Consider the following 26,428-nt stretch of genomic DNA (forward strand, 5'->3'; position numbering starts at 1 on the left):
CCTGTGAATATGATGTGAGACCTTCCTGTGAATATGATGTTAGACCTTCCTGTGAATGTGATGTTAGACCTTCCTGTGAATGTGATGTGAGACCTTCCTGTGAATGTGATGTTAGACCTTCCTGTGAATGTGATGTTAGACCTTCCTGTGAATGTGATGTTAGACCTTCCTGTGAATGTGATGTTAGACCTTCCTGTGAATATGATGTTAGACCTTCCTGTGAATGTGATGTGAGACCTTCCTGTGAATGTGATGTTAGATCTTCCTGTGAATGTGATGTGAGACCTTCCTGTGAATGTGATGTGAGACCTTCCTGTGAATGTGATGTTAGATCTTCCTGTGAATGTGATGTGAGACCTTCCTGTGAATGTGATGTGAGACCTTCCTGTGAATGTGATGTGAGACCTTCCTGTGAATATGATGTGAGACCTTCCTGTGAATGTGATGTGAGACCTTCCTGTGAATGTGATGTTAGACCTTCCTGTGAATGTGATGTGAGACCTTCCTGTGAATATGATGTGAGACCTTCCTGTGAATATGATGTTAGATCTTCCTGTGAATGTGATGTGAGACCTTCCTGTGAATATGATGTGAGACCTTCCTGTGAATATGATGTTAGATCTTCCTGTGAATGTGATGGTAGATCTTCCTGTGAATGTGATGTTAGATCTTCCTGTGAATGTGATGTTAGACCTTCCTGTGAATGTGATGTGAGACCTTCCTGTGAATGTGATGTTAGACCTTCCTGTGAATGTGATGTGAGACCTTCCTGTGAATATGATGTGAGACCTTCCTGTGAATATGATGTTAGACCTTCCTGTGAATGTGATGTTAGATCTTCCTGTGAATGTGATGTGAGACCTTCCTGTGAATGTGATGTTAGACCTTCCTGTGAATGTGATGTGAGACCTTCCTGTGAATGTAATGTGAGACCTTCCTGTGAATGTGATGTTAGACCTTCCTGTGAATGTGATGTTAGATCTTCCTGTGAATGTGATGTGAGACCTTCCTGTGAATATGATGTGAGACCTTCCTGTGAATATGATGTTAGACCTTCCTGTGAATGTGATGTTAGACCTTCCTGTGAATGTGATGTGAGACCTTCCTCTAAATGTGATGTTAGACCTTCCTGTGAATGTGATGTGAGACCTTCCTGTGAATGTGATGTTAGACCTTCCTGTGAATGTGATGTGAGACCTTCCTCTAAATGTGATGTTAGACCTTCCTGTGAATGTGATGTGAGACCTTCCTGTGAATGTGATGTTAGACCTTCCTGTGAATGTGATGTTAGACCTTCCTGTGAATATGATGTGAGACCTTCCTGTGAATATGATGTGAGACCTTCCTGTGAATATGATGTTAGACCTTCCTGTGAATGTGATGTTAGATCTTCCTGTGAATGTGATGTTAGACCTTCCTGTGAATATGATGTTAGATCTTCCTGTGAATATGATGTGAGACCTTCCTGTGAATATGATGTGAGACCTTCCTGTGAATATGATGTTAGACCTTCCTGTGAATGTGATGTTAGATCTTCCTGTGAATGTGATGTGAGACCTTCCTGTGAATGTAATGTGAGACCTTCCTGTGAATGTGATGTTAGACCTTCCTGTGAATGTGATGTTAGATCTTCCTGTGAATGTGATGTTAGACCTTCCTGTGAATATGATGTTAGATCTTCCTGTGAATATGATGTGAGACCTTCCTGTGAATATGATGTGAGACCTTCCTGTGAATATGATGTTAGACCTTCCTGTGAATGTGATGTTAGACCTTCCTGTGAATGTGATGTGAGACCTTCCTGTGAATGTGATGTTAGACGTTCCTGTGAATGTGATGTGAGACCTTCCTGTGAATGTGATGTTAGACCTTCCTGTGAATATGATGTTAGACCTTCCTGTGAATATGATGTGAGACCTTCCTGTGAATATGATGTGAGACCTTCCTGTGAATATGATGTTAGACCTTCCTGTGAATGTGATGTTAGATCTTCCTGTGAATGTGATGTGAGACCTTCCTGTGAATATGATGTTAGACCTTCCTGTGAATATGATGTTAGACCTTCCTGTGAATATGATGTTAGACCTTCCTGTGAATGTGATGTTAGATCTTCCTGTGAATGTGATGTGAGACCTTCCTGTGAATATGATGTTAGACCTTCCTGTGAATGTGATGTTAGATCTTCCTGTGAATGTGATGTTAGACCTTCCTGTGAATATGATGTGAGACCTTCCTGTGAATGTGATGTGAGACCTTCCTGTGAATGTGATGTTAGATCTTCCTGTGAATGTGATGTTAGATCTTCCTGTGAATGTGATGGTAGATCTTCCTGTGAATGTGATGTTAGATCTTCCTGTGAATGTGATGTTAGACCTTCCTGTGAATGTGATGTGAGACCTTCCTGTGAATGTGATGTGAGACCTTCCTGTGAATGTGATGTGAGACCTTCCTGTGAATGTGATGTGAGACCTTCCTGTGAATGTGATGTGAGACCTTCCTGTGAATGTGATGTTAGATCTTCCTGTGAATGTGATGTTAGATCTTCCTGTGAATGTAATGTGAGACCTTCCTGTGAATGTGATGTTAGACCTTCCTGTGAATATGATGTTAGACCTTCCTGTGAATGTGATGTTAGATCTTCCTGTGAATGTGATGTGAGACCTTCCCGTGAATGTGATGTTAGATCTTACCCTGAGTGTGAGTGTATGAACAAGCCTGCACTGGTAACAGTGATTTGCAAGAATCCCAGCGCAATGTTGTGAAACCACGAAGCAAAGTTACAGATTTAAACACATTTAAACAATTATAAGCACAATTTAATCACCAATTTGCATCCATTGATTGAGGCATAAACATAAGGTCCAGATATTCCAAAACAGGAAGAAGATGGCCAAGCAGTATGTGGTCAGCTGTATCTAGAATCACGTGATAGGCCCAGATAAGTCGGATTATCGCTCATCCTCGGCCCATTTGTTCGGAATATCAGTGGCGACGAGAGCGAGCCTCGGCGCTGCGTCACGATTGGAACCAACATGGCCGGGCTTTGAGAAGAGAATGCAGGTGTGGAAATTGCACAAAGTGTTTGGCAATAACACATTGTGGAATGTTAGAAATGAAAGGTAAAATAATAACTTGTTTGTAATTTTGAACATTGACGGATTTTCAAAGACGTTCCACAGGTGAGTGTGAAATAATGGTCAGTGCAAGTTGAAAGAGTCGACTTGGATACAAAAACGCAGTGCGCCTCCACCTTGGCCATTCTCTCTTGGACATCGATGAGCTACAACCATTGTGGAGGAACATCGGCGGCCATTGTGGTGATGGTCATGTTCAAGTTGGACTCGACTAGACCAGACGGAGCAAAGATTTTCAATCAACTTAACCGAAACACCAACAGGTGCACATTGTGAAACAACTCACAAGGAACGACGTCCTGGTATCTGTTCTTTGAGACGTTGTTGGCGAGTTGTCCCGCAGCGCGTGGCTCAGACCTCCCCACGTTCTTGAGCTTCTGTCACAGGAACGGAAAATGTGAGTTATGCGACGAGGATGAAATGCAAACCACCCGGTTTGAGGTTCCTGCGCGACAAGATGTCGATAAAGACGCAACAACGGTAAAGTCTGTGACAACATTGGGCAAGACGACGGCAAAAGCACCTCGTACTGCTCCGCAAAACCAAGACCACCGTTGGCTTCCAGTTTTTGGCAATGGCTCCCAAATTGTGAGCAATGGATCTTCCTGAAAAGCAAAAGAAAAACATATTTTGAGTAAAACACAAGTAGATTTCATCGAGGAAACAAATCGTTTAAAGTTGTCGGTGATTGCGCAAAGCGATCACACAGCACACCCTGGTACACGATGGTCATGTGAGCCGTGCCAATGGAGTTTGAAGTATTCTGGAAGAAAAACTGAATTTTGCTAAATTGGTACGTTTATGGGATAGGAGGGGGCAGTGGTCTTAATTTAAGGCCTTGGCACCCATTGTGTTAGTGTAGTTTATGGGATAGGAGGGGGCAGTGGTCTTAATTTAAGGCCTTGGCACCCATTGTGTTAGTGTAGTTTATGGGATAGGAGGGGGCAGTGGTCTTAATTTAAGGCCTTGGCACCCATTGTGTTAGTGTAGTTTATGGGATAGGAGGGGGCAGTGGTCTTAATTTAAGGCCTTGGCACCCATTGTGTTAGTGTAGTTTATGGGATAGGAGGGGGCAGTGGTCTTAATTTAAGGCCTTGGCACCCATTGTGTTAGTGTAGTTTATGGGATAGGAGGGGGCAGTGGTCTTAATTTAAGGCCTTGGCACCCATTGTGTTAGTGTAGTTTATGGGATAGGAGGGGGCAGTGGTCTTAATTTAAGGCCTTGGCACCCATTGTGTTAGTGTAGTTTATGGGATAGGAGGGGGCAGTGGTCTTAATTTAAGGCCTTGGCACCCATTGTGTTAGTGTAGTTTATGGGATAGGAGGGGGCAGTGGTCTTAATTTAAGGCCTTGGCACCCATTGTGTTAGTGTAGTTTATGGGATAGGAGGGGGCAGTGGTCTTAATTTAAGGCCTTGGCACCCATTGTGTTAGTGTAGTTTATGGGATAGGAGGGGGCAGTGGTCTTAATTTAAGGCCTTGGCACCCATTGTGTTAGTGTAGTTTATGGGATAGGAGGGGGGCAGTGGTCTTAATTTAAGGCCTTGGCACCCATTGTGTTAGTGTAGTTTATGGGATAGGAGGGGGGCAGTGGTCTTAATTTAAGGCCTTGGCACCCATTGTGTTAGTGTAGTTTATGGGATAGGAGGGGGCAGTGGTCTTAATTTAAGGCCTTGGCACCCATTGTGTTAGTGTAGTTTATGGGATAGGAGGGGGGCAGTGGTCTTAATTTAAGGCCTTGGCACCCATTGTGTTAGTGTAGTTTATGGGATAGGAGGGGGGCAGTGGTCTTAATTTAAGGCCTTGGCACCCATTGTGTTAGTGTAGTTTATGGGATAGGAGGGGGCAGTGGTCTTAATTTAAGGCCTTGGCACCCATTGTGTTAGTGTAGTTTATGGGATAGGAGGGGGCAGTGGTCTTAATTTAAGGCCTTGGCACCCATTGTGTTAGTGTAGTTTATGGGATAGGAGGGGGCAGTGGTCTTAATTTAAGGCCTTGGCACCCATTGTGTTAGTGTAGTTTATGGGATAGGAGGGGGCAGTGGTCTTAATTTAAGGCCTTGGCACCCATTGTGTTAGTGTAGTTTATGGGACTGTTGAACCATGTATTAAGGACATGTGGTCGGCTGACGTTGGCTGATTTGGTCCAGCTGGGGGGATGTGTCACGTCATTTTGTGGAGTCAGGGTAAGGATGTCCTGCCACGCGTTCCCTGTGTGTTCGACCAGGAGAGAGGGAAGAGCTCCGGGCATCCGCAACATTCACGCTGCCGGCTCATGGACCGCAGCGTTCACCACCCCCCTTCCACACCACGCTCACCATGGGGTAAGGAGAAGAAGCACCAGCCCTCATATCAGGGTTAAGCAAAGTACCTCCTGCTTGGCCTCCCCTGATTTGAAGAAAAGAAGCAATGCTCCTCTCCTGCACTGGGCCTTGCCTCTTTTCTTCTGAACTCTCAGCTTTTTGGAGGCTGGCAGCCACTGTGTGCATTGCTCCAATCCGATCCTGCCACGTCATTCTGCCTTCCCTCCCCCTGGGATTTTTCCATCCACCTGCTCTTACACACTCACCCGGTTCTGGCTGCAGGGGTATTCTTCACGTAGGTCCATAGTTAGCATTAGTTACCTTCTTTTATTATCTACCCTCGCCAGAGGAGAGGGTATTGTAGTTGTGTCTGTTTGGCTGTTTGTCCGCACATCATTTGCTAACGTAGACTACAATTTTTACACGTTATCTTTTTTCAACCGAGTGCCTCTATAAAATATGTACGGTACAATTACAATGCGAGTATGTCTATAAAATACGTACTATAAAACGACACAAATTCAGGCAAGGCTATGTAATCTTTGAGTGCTCGTTACACTGCGTTCGCTCAGCGAAAAACAGGGATAAGCGATCGGGTGCGTGCGTACGTGCGTTTGCATTTTAAAAACTCATTTTCTCGGCAACGGTTGGTCCGATTGACACGACATTTTCACCAAGGAAGTGACTCCTCCTGTATATTTTTTTAGCGATAATTATGACATCATAGGTCACGTGGTACGGGCGCCATCTTTGAAAAACCAAAGAACATTGTATCTCCATATCACCGAAACTGCTCAAAGGAAAAAATTGAAACGTGGCTCAGTGTAAGGAACTCCCCATGGGGAATACGTGTTGTTAACGATGACGTCATTGGTGCCTTAATTATGACGTCATAATTTGACAGGGACAACGCTTAGTCTTATCAGTTTGAAATTTATTGTGCGTGATCTAAGCAAAAATTATATTAGAGAATGTAAATCTATGACGTCATCGGTCACGTGGTCTGGCAGCCATATTGGATCAAAGAAAAAAACCCTTCAAAAACAGAAGTGTTGGCTCGCACCACGTTGACTGCGCAGGATAAGTATTCTATGAATTCTGGGATTTTGTATTTGTTGTCTTTTGCCGATGAAATGATTTATCTACCATATAAAACACAATATGTGTGTGTGTGTGTGTGTGTGTGTGTGTGTGTGTGTGTGTGTGTGTGTGTGTGTGTGTGTGTGTGTGTGTGTGTGTGTGTGTGTGCCCCCATTCATAAGGTAGGTTTTAAAGGCTTTGAGTAGTGCTTTAGCAGGGATTCGAAAGGGGTTGTAATGGGCAATCTTTGAACACCACTGTGTTCACCGGTTAAAAGACATAAAAGACTCCAAGGACCCGAAAGACGCCAAGCAGCCAGAAGACCCCAAGGACCCAGACAACCCTGAGGACCCAAAAGACCCCAAGGGCTCTCAAGACCCAAAATACCCCAAATACCTTGAAGACCCAATGGACCGCAAACACCCAAAATACCCTGAAGACCTAAAATACCCAAATGACCCTGAAGATCCTTAAATACCCAAAATACCACAAAACCCAAAATACCCTGAAGACCGAAAAGACTGAAAAGACCCTTAAAGACCCATCAGCCCACGGGTCATAAACCCTGCTCTGCCGCTCTTTCACTCCCTCTCTCTGTTCTCTTCACCCTCTCTTTTGCTCAAGGTCATCTGCTATCAGCTTGGAAATCAGAAAACATTCCCGCTTCACACAAAAAGGTGCAAAAACAGATCCTTGCAACTGCAGACCAATCAGCCTTCTCCCAATTATCAGCAAAGTCATGGATTCCATCATTGCTTCGGATATCAAATCTTTCCTCTTCTCCAATGGCTTGATCTCTGATCATCAATTTGGTTTCAGACCAGGTCACTCTACTCTGGACATGCTGCTTCTGCTGTCTCAACAATGGATGGAGGTCCTCAATGCCAAACAGGAAATCAGAGCTGTCTCCCTTGACATATCACGTGCCTTCGTTGCAGTCTGGCACCCCGCTCTGCTCACTAAACTCTCCTCCTATGGTATCCATGGAAATCTCCACGCATGGCTTGCGGACTTCCTCTCTGGTCATAGTCAACGTGTGGCCCTGAATGGGTTTCTCTCATCTCCCCTTCCTGTTCAGGCTGGAGTTACCTCAGGCAGTGTTCTGGGCCCTGTGCTTTTTCTGGTCTTCATCAATGATCTCTCCGACTCTCTTGAAGATCCTCTCTATCTCTTTGCTGATGACTCCACTCTCTGCCGCTCCATTCCTCATCCCTCAGATCGGCAGTCTGCAGTCTCCTCACTCTCTGCAGACCTGGACAAAATAACAAACTTGTTAAACAAGTGGAACATGTATTTCAATCCTGACAAATCTCATACTCTCACTTTGTCTCTCTGAAAACACCGTCTGGAAAACCCTCCCATATTCTTTCTCAACAATCCTCTTAAATAAGTTATGTCACTCAAGGTTTTGGGTCTCTTTCCTGGGAAAACCACATTTCCAAGCTGGCCTCCAACTTGCATCTTGGCATTCTGGCATCTTGGCATTCTCCATCATGTGAAGTCCTTCCTTGACACCTCTCCTCACCACATACAAAGCTTTCATCCGCAGCTTGATGGAATACTGTTCTCCCCTCTAGACTGGTGCACCTACCTCACACCTAGCTCGGCTTCACGCTGTAAAAACCAAACCTTTCAGAATCATTGGAATTTCCCGCGATGAAGCTGATTGCGAGGGCCTTTTTCTCTTTCACCCCCTCCCATCCACAGATCTCCCGATGTCCCTGTTCTCTACTGTTGTACCTGTGTGCTTCCCTCTCTCTCCCCATATTGTCTCCGCCTCCCTTTATTATGTTTTATGTGTCCGTTTATGCTTTTTGTGTTGTATGTGCTAATGTGTGTTTAATGTGCTAGCTCTTACACGAGCCTAGATATTGTACACCAAAAAAATAAAATACCCTTAAGCGACCCCACAGAACCAAACAATCCAAAACACCAAAAAGACCCCAAAGACCCTTGAAGACGCTGAGGACCCAGTAGACCCCAAAGACCCAAATTACCCCAAAAAGGCAGATGACTGAAAAGTCATCCGAGGACCCCAAAGATCCAGAAAGCAGGGAGGTGACATTCGCTGAACATGACGTGCAAAGTGCACAGAGTAAACCGAGTGTTCATTTACGTCTGCAGGATGTCTCATAAATAAAGAAGATATAAGCACACCTGACACTAGGCCCAGGCTTCAGACTTTGGCACGTTCACGTGGCTGCACCGTGAAATAAACTGTTCCAACCCGTCATTTTTGACGGTCTTTTTGACTCGTACTTGTATATTTCATATTTTACTTCTGTCATATTTGCCACACAAACGATTTTGTTAATTGAAAACCCTCAGAGGCAAATAGATTAATTCGGGTAATTGCTTGGGCTCATCAAGCATGTTGGATACACACAAGACCAGAGGTGCAATGCAACTACCGCTCGAGTGATACACCATCAAAATTGATCCTCAAGCCAGCTATCTACGGGGCATTAATTCCTAGGTGTATGTGGAGTTTCCATGTAAGCTTGCATGTGGTTTTGGGAGAGGTCTGCAAGCATGCCAATTGGTGTTCAGGCGAGTGGGATTAGAACCTGACCGCTATGGGAAATTGGCAATTTTTGTGCAATGCACTTGTTTTTTAAATAAATAAATAAAAAATTAAGATTTTAGACTTTTGGTGGAAGTGGTAAAATATAAATAAATGATAAACCAAGTTAGCACACGTGGTGTAGGTCACGAGGTCACTGGGCGGAGTTTGGTTGGGAGGGAGGAGTTCAATGAAAGATCCGCACCCCCAACGGTGTCACTTAACCCTGCATTAGTGCGCTGGGGTCTTTGCGGTCCGCAATTTTGTTGTAAACAATCTCATCCATGGACGACAACACTGACGCCATTGAGGTTGCCAGTAGCTTCCTGAAATTGCCTATCGTGCGTGCGCCTAGATTATCTCAGTTCTACCGCAGCTCGCTGGAGAGCAACAATTGATACATGTGGGAAAATTACATACCCAGACCAGGAATCGAACCCAGGTCCCCCTGGAAAACCTCCAATGGGAAAACCCATTGGAGGAAGACCCTCTCGTGTTCAAGCCGTTGGTGCTCCTATGGTCGTCAGCGAGTGCCCCGGAAGCATTGACAGAAAGAGAGTGGCAATCATATGTGGGAAAATTGCATGCTTGGTCAAGGTCGCACAGATAGAACAGATGGCGGAGCATTGGTACGGTTTTCCAGAGGACCTGGGTTCGATTCCCAGTCTGGGCGTGTAATTTCCCCACATATATCAATTTAGATATATTAGTGACAAACACAAACATGCACGTCAGTGATGAACAAATGAAATATGATGAGCAGGCCAGGGCAAAAGATACATTGTGGAAATGAAAGCTTTTCTGGGGCTGTTCTTGTTGGCAGGTGTTTTTCACAACAACATCATGAATCTGGAAGATCTTTATCAGACAGGTGGGAGTTTTCAGAATAACAATGTCATTGCAGCGTTTCAGGTTTCTCCTTGTTTGGCTCACATTTGATGACAAAACAACTCTCCTGGACACAAAATCGTTCATAAACCGGTTCCTATTTGAGATCTTTATGGATAAAAATGTATTATTTTGCATAATAAAGGAAAATCAGTTACAATTTTGGATATTTTTCAGTGACCCTTTCTTAACACTATCAAAACATGAAAATGGGATAAATATTTGATGTATCCGTTCACTCGATTGTTGAATTACTTGTACACATAGATAAATTAACAATTAAATGTAAAAATATGCTGTGTTTTTTTTTTAATTTGGGGTCCAGCCGGACCCAAGCGCACCAATGGGGACAGAATGTTGTGCGCACTAACGCAGGGGTGGTTAAGGGATCCACTCCTTCTCAAGTTCAGGTGGCGTAGCACAGAGTGATACCGCGGTGATACTCTCGGCCATGGGTGTATTAATTTTGCCTTTGCTCCCATTCTTCTTCCCATTTGTTTTTATTTGCTCTAATTTGATTTCCAATTTCTGGACCTTGTCACCGTTTTCATTAAATTGCGCTTCCAAATATCAGTAACCTTTCCTCCCAAATGATCTCCAGTCCGCGTTTTCATTTGCTTGTTTAATTTGCTCTGTGTTCTGATTAATTCAGTCTCTGCATCCATCTCCTTCAATTGGAAGTGGATGCAAAGATTGAAATAAATTCCACTAAATAAATGGGAGTAACAAGGAAGTTTGATGCAGGAGGAAGATATTCGGTCCATAATGCCTCTGCGATAGCAACGTCAGATTAAATAAATCCATCGGGCTATAGACTTCAGGAGACTGATGGCAAGACCAGGTTGTGGAAAAATTGAGGAATGAGAGGAAAACAATAGATATGGAGCAGGAGTGAGACAATAAAAGAGTAGATTTGATCCCTAACCCGAGCAGACAGTCTCGTGGGAACTTAATCCCCAGCAGAATTTCAACTCTGGATAAACAGTCCAGCCAGCCTCAGGAAAGACGATTCCCCTGGTAAATTTGGAATTGTCAGGGAGCTTGATGCAACTCGAGATTGTGTCCCAGCTCAATGGATGGACCAAGCAGGGCAGTTTCCATCTATCGAGAGTGTGTCCCATCTCAATGGATGGACCAAGCAGGGCAGTTTCCGTCTATCGAGAGTGTGTCCCATCTCAATGGATGGACCAAGCAGGGCAGTTTCCGTCTATCGAGTGTGTGTCCCATCTCAATGGATGGACCAAGCCAGGGCAGTTTCCATCTATCGAGAGTGTGTCCCATCTCAATGGATGGACCAAGCAGGGCAGTTTCCGTCTATCGAGTGTGTGTCCCATCTCAATGGATGGACCAAGCAGGGCAGTTTCCGTCTATCGAGTGTGTCCAAGCTCAATGGATGGACCAAGCAGGGCAGTTTCCATCTATCGAGTGTGTCCAAGCTCAATGGATGGACCAAGCAGGGCAGTTTCCATCTATCGAGTGTGTGTCCAAGCTCAATGGATGGACCAAGCCAGGGCAGTTTCCATCTATCGAGTGTGTGTCCAAGCTCAATGGATGGACCAAGCCAGGGCAGTTTCCGTCTATCGAGTGTGTGTCCAAGCTCAATGGATGGACCAAGCCAGGGCAGTTTCCATCTATCGAGTGTGTGTCCAAGCTCAATGGATGGACCAAGCAGGGCAGTTTCCGTCTGTCGAGTGTGTGTCCAAGCTCAATGGGCGGACAGAGTGGGGCAGTTTCCGTCTATCGAGTGTGTGTCCAAGCTCAATGGGCCGACAGAGTAGGGCAGTTTCCGTATGTCCAGTGTGTGTCCAAGCTCAATGGACCGACAGAGTGGGGCAGTTTCCGTCTATCGAGTGTGTGTATCAGCTCAATAGGCGGACAGAGTGGGGCAGTTTCCATCTATCGAGTGTGTGTCCAAGCTCAATGGATGGACCAAGCAGGGCAGTTTCCGTCTGTCGAGTGTGTGTCCAAGCTCAATGGGCCGACAGATTGGGGCAGTTTCCGTCTATCGAGTGTGTGTACCAGCTCAATGGGAGGACAGAGTGGGGCAGTTTCCGTCTATCGAGTGTGTGTCCAAGCTCAATGAGCCGACAGAGTGGGGCAGTTTCCGTCTATCCAGTGTGTGTCTCAGCTCAATGGGCGGACAGAGTGGGGCAGTTTCTGTCTATCGAGTGTGTGTACCAGCTCAATGGGCGGACAGAGTGGGGCAGTTTCTGTCTATCGAGTGTGTGTCCCAGCTCAAATGGATGGACCGAGTGGGGCAGTTTCCGTCTATGCAGTGTGTGTCCCAGCTCAATGGATGTACTGAGCGGGGCAGGTTCCGTCTATCCAGTGTGTGTCCCAGCTCAATGGATGTACCGAGCGGGGCAGTTTCCGTCTATCCAGTGTGTGTCCCAGCTCAATGGATGTACCGAGCGGGGCAGTTTCCGTGTATAATTGCTTTGAGTTTTGGTTGAGGGCACATATACAACAATATGATCAGGTAAAATTGGTTACCTGTCTGGATGGTATGTGGTGCACGACAATATGCAAAAATAATTATATAGATATATGATCAGAGAACGCAAAATGAAATATACGGTGAATTTTTCACAACACAATTTCTCAGTTTCCTAAATAAAGGACATGGTGGGACATACTCAGTTGAAGGGAAAGGTTCATCTGTGTTCAAGTTGTTCTTCCTGTATGGGAAATATATAGAATTTTTTTTTACAATCCACATCTTCACTGCATCATCACAACAGATTACATTGTAGCATTCTGTATTGTGGTATTGTCTGTCTCAACACCTCCTCACACATGCAAAGACGACAACGTAAATACAGGTAAATGGATGTCTCAACACTAGAAGTGAAATCCTCCAAGTTCATATCATGCATGCCATCGTTTTACACCTGTTGGACCGGCTTATGAAGAAAGGGATCACCACACCAACAAACCACACTACCACATTAAGGGTTGATATGTCAACATCCCTGGTGATGTCATATCACATGACTCGCCATCCAAGGGAAAAAATGTCATCCTCCTTTAGATGGCCTTGCCTTGGCCACACGGCTATATGAACTGTTATATACACCTGTGGACATCACAGTAAAGAACGATAAATGGCACTCGGTAGAGCGAGCACCTCCGCAGGCTGGTTGGTTTTCATTTTGTATCCCACTAATGGGCCAGATCTGGATTCGGACCTGAAACAAAATTTCATCGGCTTGTTCTTGTCACCTAACCAACTAGTACACCAAGTTTCGGAATAACCTGTGCGCAACTCTTTGAGATATCGTGCCATATATCATTTTTGGCCCTATCTTTAAATGGTGAAGAATCACCAAAAAAAAGTCTAGTATCCGGATTCTGATCCAGATCTTCACCAAAATCGAACCATTTCGTGGTTCGTGGTTTCGTGGAACCTCCATACAGGTTGCTTCTGACAAACCAGACGTGATCTGCTTAACAGAAACTTTCCTCCTTCATGATGTCTCTGATGCCTTGGTATCTCTCCCAGGTTACTCCCTCCTCCGGTATGATAGACCTGAGCCTCGTCCTGGAGGGGGAGTTGCTGTCTTTACAAAAAAAACTCTCTTCCTCACTCGCCCTGCACTGCCCTCTCTCCACCTCACCCCCAGGAATACCTTTGGCTACGGCTTCCCCTTCGCTCCCACCTTTTGTTCATATGTGTGTTGTACCGTCCACCAAACAGTGATGACTCCATCTACATCTTGCTGTCTGATAATATGGACCAACTTCTAACTACTCATCCCAACTCTCTCTTCCTCATATGTGGTGATTTCAATTGTCACCATGCCAGTTGGCTGGGTGTGGGTACCTCTCTCACCAGCCATGGCTCTTCAGCAAAGGACTTCTGTGACTCACTGGGACTGACACAATCTGTCAATTTCCCGACCCGGATCTCAGTCAACGGAGCATCTTCTCTTCTGGACTTGGTTATGACTAACTTCCCTGAAAATGTCTGCTGCTCTTCTTCTGCTCCAATCGGCTCTTCTGATCAGGTGCTTGTTAAAGTGGACATCTCTCTGACCATTCTCAGAAAGCCTCCTCAGCGTCGACGAGTCTGGCATTTCACTCAGGCCAACTGGAACGGTCTTCAAGCAGCCATCGATCATCTGGACTGGTCTGCCATCTCTACCGCCTCTGACATCAACTCATCCTGGGAATTCTTCCAAAGTAAATTGCTCTCTCTCATGCACAGATTTATCCCATCTCGTCTTCAGTTGTCATACCCTTCCTCCCGTCCATGGGACACGGAATCTTGTGGTGAGGCTATTGCCCAGAAACAACTTGCTTTCGTCTCCTGGAAAGCAAATCCAACGGAATGAAATCGCATTTCCTTTCACAAAGCCCGAAACAAGTGTGTGTCCACCCTCAGGAGAGCCAGGAAACAATATCTCTCCGTTCTCAGGACCGAACTCTCTTATAGTCTGTCTCCCTCTTCCAAATCCTGGTGGCGTCTGGTCAAATCTGTTTCTGGTGTTTGTTCCCCCTCCATCCCCTCCCTCACCTCAAATGGCCACATGGCTGACTCCGCACGTGAAAAAGCTGAATGCCTCAACTCTGTGTTTGCCTCTAAATCTTGTGTCCCAAACCCATCCCTCTCTGTACCCACCGTACCCAGCTGCTCCTGGACTCTGTGTCCTTTCCCCCTGACAAGGTGGAAAAGTTTCTGTCAACCCTCGACTCTGATTCTGCAACTGGACCTGACGGCATCAGCCCACGGGTCCTAAAATCCTGTTCTTCCGCTCTTTCACTCGCTCTCTCTGTTCTCTTCACCCTCTCTTTTGCTCAAGGTCATCTTCCATCTGCTTGGAAATCTGCCACCATCACCGCTTTGCACAAAAAAGGTGCAAAAACAGATCCCAGCAACGACAGACCAATCAGCCTTCTCCCAATTATCAGTAAAGTCATGGAATCCATCATTGCTTCAGATATGAAATCTTTCCTCTTCTCCAATGGCTTGATCTCTGATCATCAATTTGGTTTCAGACCTGGTCACTCTACTCTGGACATGCTGCTTCTGCTTTCTCAACAATGGATGGAGGTCCTCAATGCCAAACAGGAAATTAGAGCAGTCTCCCTTGACATATCACGTGCCTTCGATACGGTCTGGCACCCCGTTCTGCTCACCAAACTCTCCTCTTTTGGTATCCATGGAAATCTCCACGCATGGCTGGCGGACTTCCTCTCTAGTCGTAGTCAACGTGTGGCCCTGAATGGGTTTCTCTCATCTCCTCTTCCTGTTCAGGCTGGAGTTCCCCAAGACAGTGTTCTGGGCCCTGTGCTTTTTCTGGTCTTCATCAATGATCTCTCTGACTCTCTTGAAAATCCTCTCTATCTCTTTGCTGATGACTCTACTCTCTGCCGCTCCATTCCTCATCCCTCAGATCGGCAGTCTGCAGCCTCCTCACTCTCTGCAGACCTGGACAAAATCACAGACTGGGCAAACAAGTGGAACATGTCTTTCAATCCTGACAAATCTCACACTCTTACGATGTCTCTCCGAAAAGACCGACTGGACAACCCTCCCATCCACTTTCTGAATAATCCTCTCCAAGAAGTTCTGTCACTCAAGCTTTTGGGTCTCACTATTTGCCATGATCTTTCCTGGGAAAACCACATTTCAAATCTGGCCTCCAAAGCCAGTCGCCGACTGGGCATCCTCCGTCGCGCGAAGTCCTTCCTTGGCACACCTGAGCTCCTCACCACATACAAGGCTTTCATCCGCAGCTCAATGGAATAATGCTCTCCCCTCTGGGCTGGTGCTCCTGCCTCACACCTAGCTCGTCTTCACGCTGTTGAAACCAAAGCATTCAGAATCACTGGAATCTCCCGCGATGAAGCTAACTCCAAGGGCCTCTCACTCACTCACCGCAGGCAGGTTGGTGGTCTTTCCGTCTTCTACCGACTCCTCTCTGGCCTTGCCCCTCCAGCTCTCTCTGGGCTCTGTCCCGCAAATATTCCTACAGGTTGCACAAGATCTGCCTCCAACCCTCTTATGGTTAAACTGCCAAAATCAAGACTCTCTGCTCACCTTCACTCCTTCATTCCTCTTTTCTCCCGCCTCTGGAACAAACTCCCTCACTCTCTTCAATCCCACTCCACCCTCCAGGTCTTTAAAACAGCTGTTCACCACCATCTCTTATCCTCCCCCATCCAAAACCTTGATCTTTCCTACCCCCGCTAATTTCACCCCAATTCCACTTTTTTGAAATACCAACTTCTGTCCTGGAAGTCCTTGGTGTCCTTGTGTTTTATACTTCTCCCCCCCCCCCCCCCCCCCTTCCCATGCCTCCTCCCCCCAAGCCCTCTCCCTCCCACACTTCTCCCTGCTCTCAAATGTTGTGTTTGTGTGCTTCCCCTTCTCTCCCCATCTTGTCTTCCGCTCCCTCTTTTTCTATATTTTGTTTGTCTGGTTGATTTGTTTGCGAAGTAAATGTTAGCTCTTTCATGAGCCTCGATTCAGTATACAAAAAAAATAAAATAATAATAATAATAATAATAGTCACATATCCAATCTCTCCACTAAATTTGATCAAAATCCGTCCACAACTTTTGAGATATCCTACACACAAACAGACAAACACAGGGGTGAAAACATAACGTCTCTCCACCTTTGGTGGCGGAGATAATAAACAAAAGAGGATCTTCTTCTTCTATTCCTACTCTTTATAAGGGGTGATGTCCAACGGTACCAAGCTTCTAACCTGCCTCAACCACAATACTCCTCCACTTCCTCGTGTCCTCAGCCATCTCTCTCCTCTCTCCAACCACCCCCCACCTTACTGATATCCCTGCTAACACAACACAACATGTCATGTCGACACACCTGTGATATTTATCATAAACAAATCTATTTATACGAAATAAAGTACACACCTGCTTGGTTCCTCATCATAGGTGGGGTGGATTAAGGAGGTGCTGTGAGTGAGAGAATTCAATGAGTAAAACGATGGTGAAGGTAAAATTCACAGGTAAACAACTTATAAAGTTCAGTAAGGAACTTGTCGATAAAGTGAAGGTAAATAACTTGTCCAGTTCAATATTCTTCCTCATACCATGACTCGTTTTGAATTTGATGGATTCAACACGACTCGGAGGGTTATATACAATTGATTGTCCAAATCCACTCGTACCACAACAGCAAAGAAAACGAGGATACGTACAAAAAGGGTTTCGATGTCTTGTCTTTGGTCTTCCTGCAGAAACATGAACACAGATGAATGGAATAAATGAGAATGTAAACTCAGTAAACAGCGCAGCCATAATCTGCTTACTTGATGAAGTCACACGCATTGTAATTCATAATTATACTACAATTACTTGGTCCTGTTTATGACATAATTATCCTATTACTCACTCAAACCATCAGCCACGATCTTGGGAAAATCATATATCCCAGTTGTTCTCCAAAGCTAGCTGCCGACTGGGAATCCTTCGTCGTACAAAGTTCTTCATTGGCACACCTGAACCACCTACAAGGCCTTCGTCCGCAGCTTGACGGAGTACTGCTCTCCCCTTTTGGCTGGTGCTCCTGCCTCTCATCTTCATCAACTTGATGCCATGGAAACCAAGCCCTTTAAGATTATTGGAATGCACTGCGATGAAGCTGAACGTATGGGCTTATTAATTCGCCAACGCCGACAGGTTGGTGGTCTCTCTGTCTTTGACCACTTATTTTCTAGTCTTGCACCCTCTGCTCCTTCCGTTGTCTTTCACCACCCTCTCCCCTACCCAAGTTTTGCAGGGTGCACGCGGTCCACCATCGACCCCTTCTGGTGAAACTACCTAAATACAGGATCACTGCTCACCTCCACTCATTTGTTTCACTTTTTTCCCCACATGTGGAACCACCTTCCACATCCTCTTAAATCTCATTCTTCCCTGCAGGTCTTCAAGACAGCAGTTCACTGCCATCTCAGATCATTCCCAATCCAAAACTATGATCTTTTATACCCTCGTTAACCCCACACAAATAACTCCTCCTCCCTTTCCACACTATTGTAACCCCCTCCCTCTTTTTATATATATTTTTTGTTCCATTTCTGTTTCATCTCCAGGTTCGCCCTTCCTCGTCTTCCTGAGTTTGAGCTTGTATCCAGCTGATTCACCCTCCCTCTCTTTCTTCTTTTTGATTCACCCTCCCTCTCTTTCTTCTTTCTGATTCACCCTCCCTCCCTTTCTTCTTTCTGATTCACCCTCCCTCCCTTTCTTCTTTTTGATTCACCCTCCCTCTCTTTCTTCTTTCTGATTCACCCTCCCTCCCTTTCTTCTTTTTGATTCACCCTCCCTCTCTTTCTTCTTTTTGATTCACCCTCCCTCCCTTTCTTCTTTCTGATTCACCCTCCCTCTCTTTCTTCTTTCTGATTCACCCTCCCTCTCTTTCTTCTTTCTGATTCACCCTCCCTCCCTTTCTTCTTTTTGATTCACCCTCCCTCCATTTCTTCTTTTTGATTCACCCTCCCTCTCTTTCTTCTTTTTGATTCACCCTCCCGCCATTTCTTCTTTTTGATTCACCCTCCCTCTCTTTCTTCTTTCTGATTCACCCTCCCTCCATTTCTTCTTTTTGATTCACCCTCCCTCCATTTCTTCTTTTTGATTCACCCTCCCTCCATTTCTTCTTTTTGATTCACCCTCCCTCTCTTTCTTCTTTCTGATTCACCCTCCCTCTCTTTCTTCTTTCTGATTCACCCTCCCTCCATTTCTTCTTTTTGATTCACCCTCCCTCCATTTCTTCTTTTTGATTCACCCTCCCTCCCTTTCTTCTTTTTGATTCACCCTCCCTCCATTTCTTCTTTTTGATTCACCCTCCCTCTCTTTCTTCTTTTTGATTCACCCTCCCTCTCTTTCTTCTTTCTGATTCACCCTCCCTCCCTTTCTTCTTTCTGATTCACCCTCCTTCCCTTTCTTCTTTCTGATTCACCCTCCCTCTCTTTCTTCTTTCTGATTCACCCTCCCTCTCTTTCTTCTTTTTGATTCACCCTCCCTCCATTTCTTCTTTTTGATTCACCCTCCCTCCATTTCTTCTTTTTGATTCACCCTCCCTCTCTTTCTTCTTTCTGATTCACCCTCCCTCCCTTTCTTCTTTCTGATTCACCCTCCCTCCCTTTCTTCTTTCTGATTCACCCTCCCTCCATTTCTTCTTTCTGATTCACCCTCCCTCTCTTTCTTCTTTCTGATTCACCCTCCCTCCCTTTCTTCTTTCTGATTCACCCACCCTCTCTTTCTTCTTTCTGATTCACCCTCCCTCCCTTTCTTCTTTCTGATTCACCCTCCCTCCCTTTCTTCTTTCTGATTCACCCTCCCTCTCTTTCTTCTTTCTGATTCACCCTCCCTCCCTTTCTTCTTTCTGATTCACCCTCCCTCTCTTTCTTCTTTCTGATTCACCCTCCCTCCCTTTCTTCTTTTTGATTCACCCTCCCTCTCTTTCTTCTTTCTGATTCACCCTCCCTCCCTTTCTTCTTTTTGATTCACCCTCCCTCTCTTTCTTCTTTCTGATTCACCCTCCCTCCCTTTCTTCTTTCTGATTCACCCTCCCTCTCTTTCTTCTTTCTGATTCACCCTCCCTCTCTTTCTTCTTTCTGATTCACCCTCCCTCCCTTTCTTCTTTTGATTCACCCTCCCTCTCTTTCTTCTTTCTGATTCACCCTCCCTCCCTTTCTTCTTTCTGATTCACCCTCCCTCTCTTTCTTCTTTCTGATTCACCCTCCCTCCCTTTCTTCTTTTTGATTCACCCTCCCTCTCTTTCTTCTTTTTGATTCACCCTCCCTCCCTTTCTTCTTTCTGATTCACCCTCCCTCTCTTTCTTCTTTCTGATTCACCCTCCCTCTCTTTCTTCTTTCTGATTCACCCTCCCTCCCTTTCTTCTTTTTGATTCACCCTCCCTCCATTTCTTCTTTTTGATTCACCCTCCCTCTCTTTCTTCTTTTTGATTCACCCTCCCGCCATTTCTTCTTTTTGATTCACCCTCCCTCTCTTTCTTCTTTCTGATTCACCCTCCCTCCATTTCTTCTTTTTGATTCACCCTCCCTCCATTTCTTCTTTTTGATTCACCCTCCCTCCATTTCTTCTTTTTGATTCACCCTCCCTCTCTTTCTTCTTTCTGATTCACCCTCCCTCTCTTTCTTCTTTCTGATTCACCCTCCCTCCATTTCTTCTTTTTGATTCACCCTCCCTCCATTTCTTCTTTTTGATTCACCCTCCCTCCCTTTCTTCTTTTTGATTCACCCTCCCTCCATTTCTTCTTTTTGATTCACCCTCCCTCCTTTCTTCTTTTTGATTCACCCTCCCTCTCTTTCTTCTTTCTGATTCACCCTCCCTCCCTTTCTTCTTTCTGATTCACCCTCCCTCCCTTTCTTCTTTCTGATTCACCCTCCCTCTCTTTCTTCTTTCTGATTCACCCTCCCTCTCTTTCTTCTTTTTGATTCACCCTCCCTCCATTTCTTCTTTTTGATTCACCCTCCCTCCATTTCTTCTTTTGATTCACCTCCCTCTCTTTCTTCTTTCTGATTCACCCTCCCTCCCTTTCTTCTTTCTGATTCACCCTCCCTCCCTTTCTTCTTTCTGATTCACCCTCCCTCCATTTCTTCTTTCTGATTCACCCTCCCTCTCTTTCTTCTTTCTGATTCACCCTCCCTCCCTTTCTTCTTTCTGATTCACCCTCCCTCCCTTTCTTCTTTCTGATTCACCCTCCCTCCATTTCTTCTTTCTGATTCACCCTCCCTCTCTTTCTTCTTTCTGATTCACCCTCCCTCCCTTTCTTCTTTCTGATTCACCCTCCCTCCCTTTCTTCTTTCTGATTCACCCTCCCTCCATTTCTTCTTTCTGATTCACCCTCCCTCTCTTTCTTCTTTCTGATTCACCCTCCCTCTCTTTCTTCTTTCTGATTCACCCTCCTCCATTTCTTCTTTCTGATTCACCCTCCCTCTCTTTCTTCTTTCTGATTCACCCTCCCTCTCTTTCTTCTTTCTGATTCACCCTCCCTCTCTTTCTTCTTTCTGATTCACCCTCCCTCTCTTTCTTCTTTCTGATTCACCCTCCTCTCTTTCTTCTTTCTGATTCACCCTCCCTCTCTTTCTTCTTTCTGATTCACCCTCCCTCCATTTCTTCTTTCTGATTCACCCTCCCTCTTTCTTCTTTCTGATTCACCCTCCCTCTCTTTCTTCGTTCTGATTCACCCTCCCTCCATTTCTTCTTTCTGATTCACCCTCCCTCTTTCTTCTTTCTGATTCACCCTCCCTCTCTTTCTTCTTTCTGATTCACCCTCCCTCTCTTTCTTCTTTCTGATTCACCCTCCCTCTCTTTCTTCTTTCTGATTCACCCTCCCTCCCTTTCTTCTTTTTGATTCACCCTCCCTCCCTTTCTTATTTCTGATTCACCCTCCCTCCATTTCTTCTTTTTGATTCACCCTCCCTCTCTTTCTTCTTTTTGATTCACCCTCCCTCTCTTTCTTCTTTCTGATTCACCCTCCCTCTCTTTCTTCTTTCTGATTCACCCTCCCTCTCTTTCTTCTTTCTGATTCACCCTCCCTCCCTTTCTTCTTTTTGATTCACCCTCCCTCTCTTTCTTCTTTCTGATTCACCCTCCCTCTCTTTCTTCTTTTTGATTCACCCTCCCTCCATTTCTTCTTTCTGATTCACCCTCCCTCCATTTCTTCTTTTTGATTCACCCTCCCTCCATTTCTTCTTTTTGATTCACCCTCCCTCCCTTTCTTCTTTTTGATTCACCCTCCCTCCATTTCTTCTTTTTGATTCACCCTCCCTCCCTTTCTTCTTTTTGATTCACCCTCCCTCTCTTTCTTCTTTCTGATTCACCCTCCCTCCCTTTCTTCTTTCTGATTCACCCTCCCTCTCTTTCTTCTTTCTGATTCACCCTCCCTCCCTTTCTTCTTTCTGATTCACCCTCCCTCCCTTTCTTCTTTTTGATTCACCCTCCCTCCCTTTCTTCTTTCTGATTCACCCTCCCTCCCTTTCTTCTTTCTGATTCACCCTCCCTCTCTTTCTTCTTTCTGATTCACCCTCCCTCTCTTTCTTCTTTCTGATTCACCCTCCCTCCCTTTCTTCTTTCTGATTCACCCTCCCTCCCTTTCTTCTTTTTGATTCACTCTCCCTCTCTTTCTTCTTTTTGATTCACCCTCCCTCTCTTTCTTCTTTCTGATTCACCCTCCCTCCCTTTCTTCTTTCTGATTCACCCTCCCTCTCTTTCTTCTTTCTGATTCACCCTCCCTCCCTTTCTTCTTTCTGATTCACCCTCCCTCTCTTTCTTCTTTCTGATTCACCCTCCCTCCCTTTCTTCTTTCTGATTCACCCTCCCTCCCTTTCTTCTTTTTGATTCACCCTCCCTCCCTTTCTTCTTTCTGATTCACCCTCCCTCCCTTTCTTCTTTTTGATTCACCCTCCCTCCCTTTCTTCTTTCTGATTCACCCTCCCTCCATTTCTTCTTTCTGATTCACCCTCCCTCCCTTTCTTCTTTCTGATTCACCCTCCCTCCCTTTCTTCTTTCTGATTCACCCTCCCTCTCTTTCTTCTTTCTGATTCACCCTCCCTCCCTTTCTTCTTTCTGATTCACCCTCCCTCCCTTTCTTCTTTCTGATTCACCCTCCCTCTCTTTCTTCTTTCTGATTCACCCTCCCTCCATTTCTTCTTTCTGATTCACCCTCCCTCCCTTTCTTCTTTCTGATTCACCCTCCCTCCCTTTCTTCTTTCTGATTCACCCTCCCTCTCTTTCTTCTTTCTGATTCACCCTCCCTCTCTTTCTTCTTTCTGATTCACCCTCCCTCCCTTTCTTCTTTCTGATTCACCCTCCCTCCCTTTCTTCTTTCTGATTCATCCTCCCTCCCTTTCTTCTTTCTGATTCACCCTCCCTCTCTTTCTTCTTTTTGATTCACCCTCCCTCCATTTCTTCTTTCTGATTCACCCTCCCTCCATTTCTTCTTTTTGATTCACCCTCCCTCCATTTCTTCTTTCTGATTCACCCTCCCTCTCTTTCTTCTTTCTGATTCACCCTCCCTCCCTTTCTTCTTTCTGATTCACCCTCCCTCCCTTTCTTCTTTTTGATTCACCCTCCCTCCCTTTCTTCTTTCTGATTCACCCTCCCTCCCTTTCTTCTTTTTGATTCACCCTCCCTCCCTTTCTTCTTTCTGATTCACCCTCCCTCCCTTTCTTCTTTCTGATTCACCCTCCCTCCCTTTCTTCTTTTTGATTCACCCTCCCTCCCTTTCTTCTTTCTGATTCACCCTCCCTCTCTTTCTTCTTTCTGATTCACCCTCCCTCCCTTTCTTCTTTCTGATTCACCCTCCCTCCCTTTCTTCTTTTTGATTCACCCTCCCTCTCTTTCTTCTTTTTGATTCACCCTCCCTCCCTTTCTTCTTTCTGATTCACCCTCCCTCCATTTCTTCTTTCTGATTCACCCTCCCTCTCTTTCTTCTTTCTGATTCACCCTCCCTCCCTTTCTTCTTTCTGATTCACCCTCCCTCCCTTTCTTCTTTCTGATTCACCCTCCATCTCTTTCTTCTTTTTCATTCACCCTCCCTCCCTTTCTTCTTTTTGATTCACCCTCCCTCCCTTTCTTCTTTTTGATTCACCCTCCCTCTCTTTCTTCTTTCTGATTCACCCTCCCTCCCTTTCTTCTTTCTGATTCACCCTCCCTCTCTTTCTTCTTTCTGATTCACCCTCCCTCCATTTCTTCTTTCTGATTCACCCTCCCTCTCTTTCTTCTTTCTGATTCACCCTCCCTCTCTTTCTTCTTTCTGATTCACCCTCCCTCCCTTTCTTCTTTCTGATTCACCCTCCCTCCCTTTCTTCTTTCTGATTCACCCTCCCTCCATTTCTTCTTTTTGATTCACCCTCCCTCCATTTCTTCTTTTTGATTCACCCTCCCTCCATTTCTTCTTTTTGATTCATCCTCCCTCCATTTCTTCTTTTTGATTCACCCTCCCTCCCTTTCTTCTTTTTGATTCACCCTCCCTCCATTTCTTCTTTTTGATTCACCCTCCCTCCATTTCTTCTTTTTGATTCACCCTCCCTCCCTTTCTTCTTTCTGATTCACCCTCCCTCCATTTCTTCTTTTTGAATCACCCTCCCTCCATTTCTTCGTTTTGATTCACCCTCCCTCCATTTCTTCTTTTTGATTCACCCTCCCTCTCTTTCTTCTTTCTGATTCACCCTCCCTCCCTTTCTTCTTTCTGATTCACCCTCCCTCTCTTTCTTCTTTCTGATTCACCCTCCCTCCCTTTCTTCTTTCTGATTCACCCTCCCTCTCTTTCTTCTTTCTGATTCACCCTCCCTCCCTTTCTTCTTTCTGATTCACCCTCCCTCCATTTCTTCTTTCTGATTCACCCTCCCTCTCTTTCTTCTTTTTGATTCACCCTCCCTCCATTTCTTCTTTCTGATTCACCCTCCCTCCATTTCTTCTTTTTGATTCACCCTCCCTCCATTTCTTCTTTTTGATTCACCCTCCCTCCATTTCTTCTTTCTGATTCACCCTCCCTCCATTTCTTCTTTTTGATTCACCCTCCCTCCATTTCTTCTTTTTGATTCACCCTCCCTCCATTTCTTCTTTCTGATTCACCCTCCCTCCCTTTCTTCTTTTTGATTCACCCTCCCTCTCTTTCTTCTTTCTGATTCACCCTCCCTCTCTTTCTTCTTTTGATTCACCCTCCCTCCATTTCTTCTTTCTGATTCACCCTCCCTCCATTTCTTCTTTCTGATTCACCCTCCCTCTCTTTCTTCTTTCTGATTCACCCTCCCTCCCTTTCTTCTTTCTGATTCACCCTCCCTCCCTTTCTTCTTTCTGATTCACCCTCCCTCTCTTTCTTCTTTCTGATTCACCCTCCCTCCCTTTCTTCTTTCTGATTCACCCTCCCTCCCTTTCTTCTTTCTGATTCACCCTCCCTCTCTTTCTTCTTTCTGATTCACCCTCCCTCCCTTTCTTCTTTCTGATTCACCCTCCCTCCCTTTCTTCTTTCTGATTCATCCTCCCTCCCTTTCTTCTTTCTGATTCACCCTCCCTCCCTTTCTTCTTTCTGATTCACCCTCCCTCTCTTTCTTCTTTCTGATTCACCCTCCCTCCCTTTCTTCTTTCTGATTCACCCTCCCTCCCTTTCTTCTTTCTGATTCACCCTCCCTCTCTTTCTTCTTTCTGATTCACCCTCCCTCCCTTTCTTCTTTCTGATTCACCCTCCCTCCCTTTCTTCTTTCTGATTCACCCTCCCTCCCTTTCTTCTTTCTGATTCACCCTCCCTCTCTTTCTTCTTTCTGATTCACCCTCCCTCTCTTTCTTCTTTCTGATTCACCCTCCCTCCCTTTCTTCTTTTTGATTCACCCTCCCTCTCTTTCTTCTTTCTGATTCACCCTCCCTCCCTTTCTTCTTTCTGATTCACCCTCCCTCCATTTCTTCTTTCTGATTCACCCTCCCTCCATTTCTTCTTTCTGATTCACCCTCCCTCCATTTCTTCTTTCTGATTCACCCTCCCTCCCTTTCTTCTTTCTGATTCACCCTCCCTCCCTTTCTTCTTTCTGATTCACCCTCCCTCCATTTCTTCTTTCTGATTCACCCTCCCTCTCTTTCTTCTTTATGATTCACCCTCCCTCCCTTTCTTCTTTCTGATTCACCCTCCCTCCCTTTCTTCTTTCTGATTCACCCTCCCTCCATTTCTTCTTTCTGATTCACCCTCCCTCTCTTTCTTCTTTCTGATTCACCCTCCCTCCCTTTCTTCTTTCTGATTCACCCTCCCTTTCTTCTTTCTGATTCACCCTCCCTCCATTTCTTCTTTCTGATTCACCCTCCCTCTCTTTCTTCTTTCTGATTCACCCTCCCTCCCTTTCTTCTTTCTGATTCACCCTCCCTCCATTTCTTCTTTCTGATTCACCCTCCCTCTCTTTCTTCTTTCTGATTCACCCTCCCTCCCTTTCTTCTTTCTGATTCACCCTCCCTTTCTTCTTTCTGATTCACCCTCCCTCCCTTTCTTCTTTCTGATTCACCCTCCCTCTCTTTCTTCTTTCTGATTCACCCTCCCTCCCTTTCTTCTTTCTGATTCACCCTCCCTCCCTTTCTTCTTTCTGATTCACCCTCCCTCCATTTCTTCTTTCTGATTCACCCTCCCTCTCTTTCTTCTTTCTGATTCACCCTCCCTCCCTTTCTTCTTTCTGATTCACCCTCCCTTTCTTCTTTCTGATTCACCCTCCCTCCATTTCTTCTTTCTGATTCACCCTCCCTCTCTTTCTTCTTTCTGATTCACCCTCCCTCCCTTTCTTCTTTCTGATTCACCCTCCCTCCATTTCTTCTTTCTGATTCACCCTCCCTCCCTTTCTTCTTTCTGATTCACCCTCCCTCCATTTCTTCTTTCTGATTCACCCTCCCTCTCTTTCTTCTTTCTGATTCACCCTCCCTCCCTTTCTTCTTTCTGATTCACCCTCCCCCTCTTTCTTCTTTCTGATTCACCCTCCCTCCCTTT

The 26,428-nt window shown here is 45.4% G+C and overlaps 1 protein-coding gene and 1 long non-coding RNA gene across 4 annotated transcripts in view; one reads left to right on the forward strand and one right to left on the reverse strand.

Annotated features, from left to right (window-relative positions):
* Positions 1–26,428, forward strand: part of LOC144892193 (uncharacterized) — a 477,241-nt gene that overhangs the window by 111,879 nt on the left and 338,934 nt on the right. The gene's annotated exons all lie outside the window — the stretch shown is intronic.
* LOC137428037 (receptor-type tyrosine-protein phosphatase eta-like) overlaps positions 1–26,428 on the reverse strand; it is a 111,715-nt gene that overhangs the window by 79,863 nt on the left and 5,424 nt on the right. For all 3 annotated transcript variants that reach the window (XR_013623391.1, XM_068117969.2, XM_068117967.2), the window contains exons 2-6: positions 17,142–17,174; positions 16,855–16,896; positions 12,603–12,644; positions 3,658–3,739; positions 3,421–3,511 (exon numbers count right to left, since the gene is read on the reverse strand). Coding sequence is in view for 2 of the 3 variants with exons in the window: in XM_068117969.2 (XP_067974070.2) it covers positions 3,421–3,511; positions 3,658–3,739; positions 12,603–12,644; positions 16,855–16,896; positions 17,142–17,174 (290 nt within the window). In the remaining variant the exon portion in view is untranslated. The remainder of the gene's footprint in view (positions 1–3,420; positions 3,512–3,657; positions 3,740–12,602; positions 12,645–16,854; positions 16,897–17,141; positions 17,175–26,428) is intronic.

This window comes from Myxine glutinosa, chromosome 5 (genome assembly GCF_964187855.1).
Source record: "Myxine glutinosa chromosome 5, kmMyxGlut1.1, whole genome shotgun sequence".
NCBI classification, from domain to species: domain Eukaryota; kingdom Metazoa; phylum Chordata; class Myxini; order Myxiniformes; family Myxinidae; genus Myxine; species Myxine glutinosa.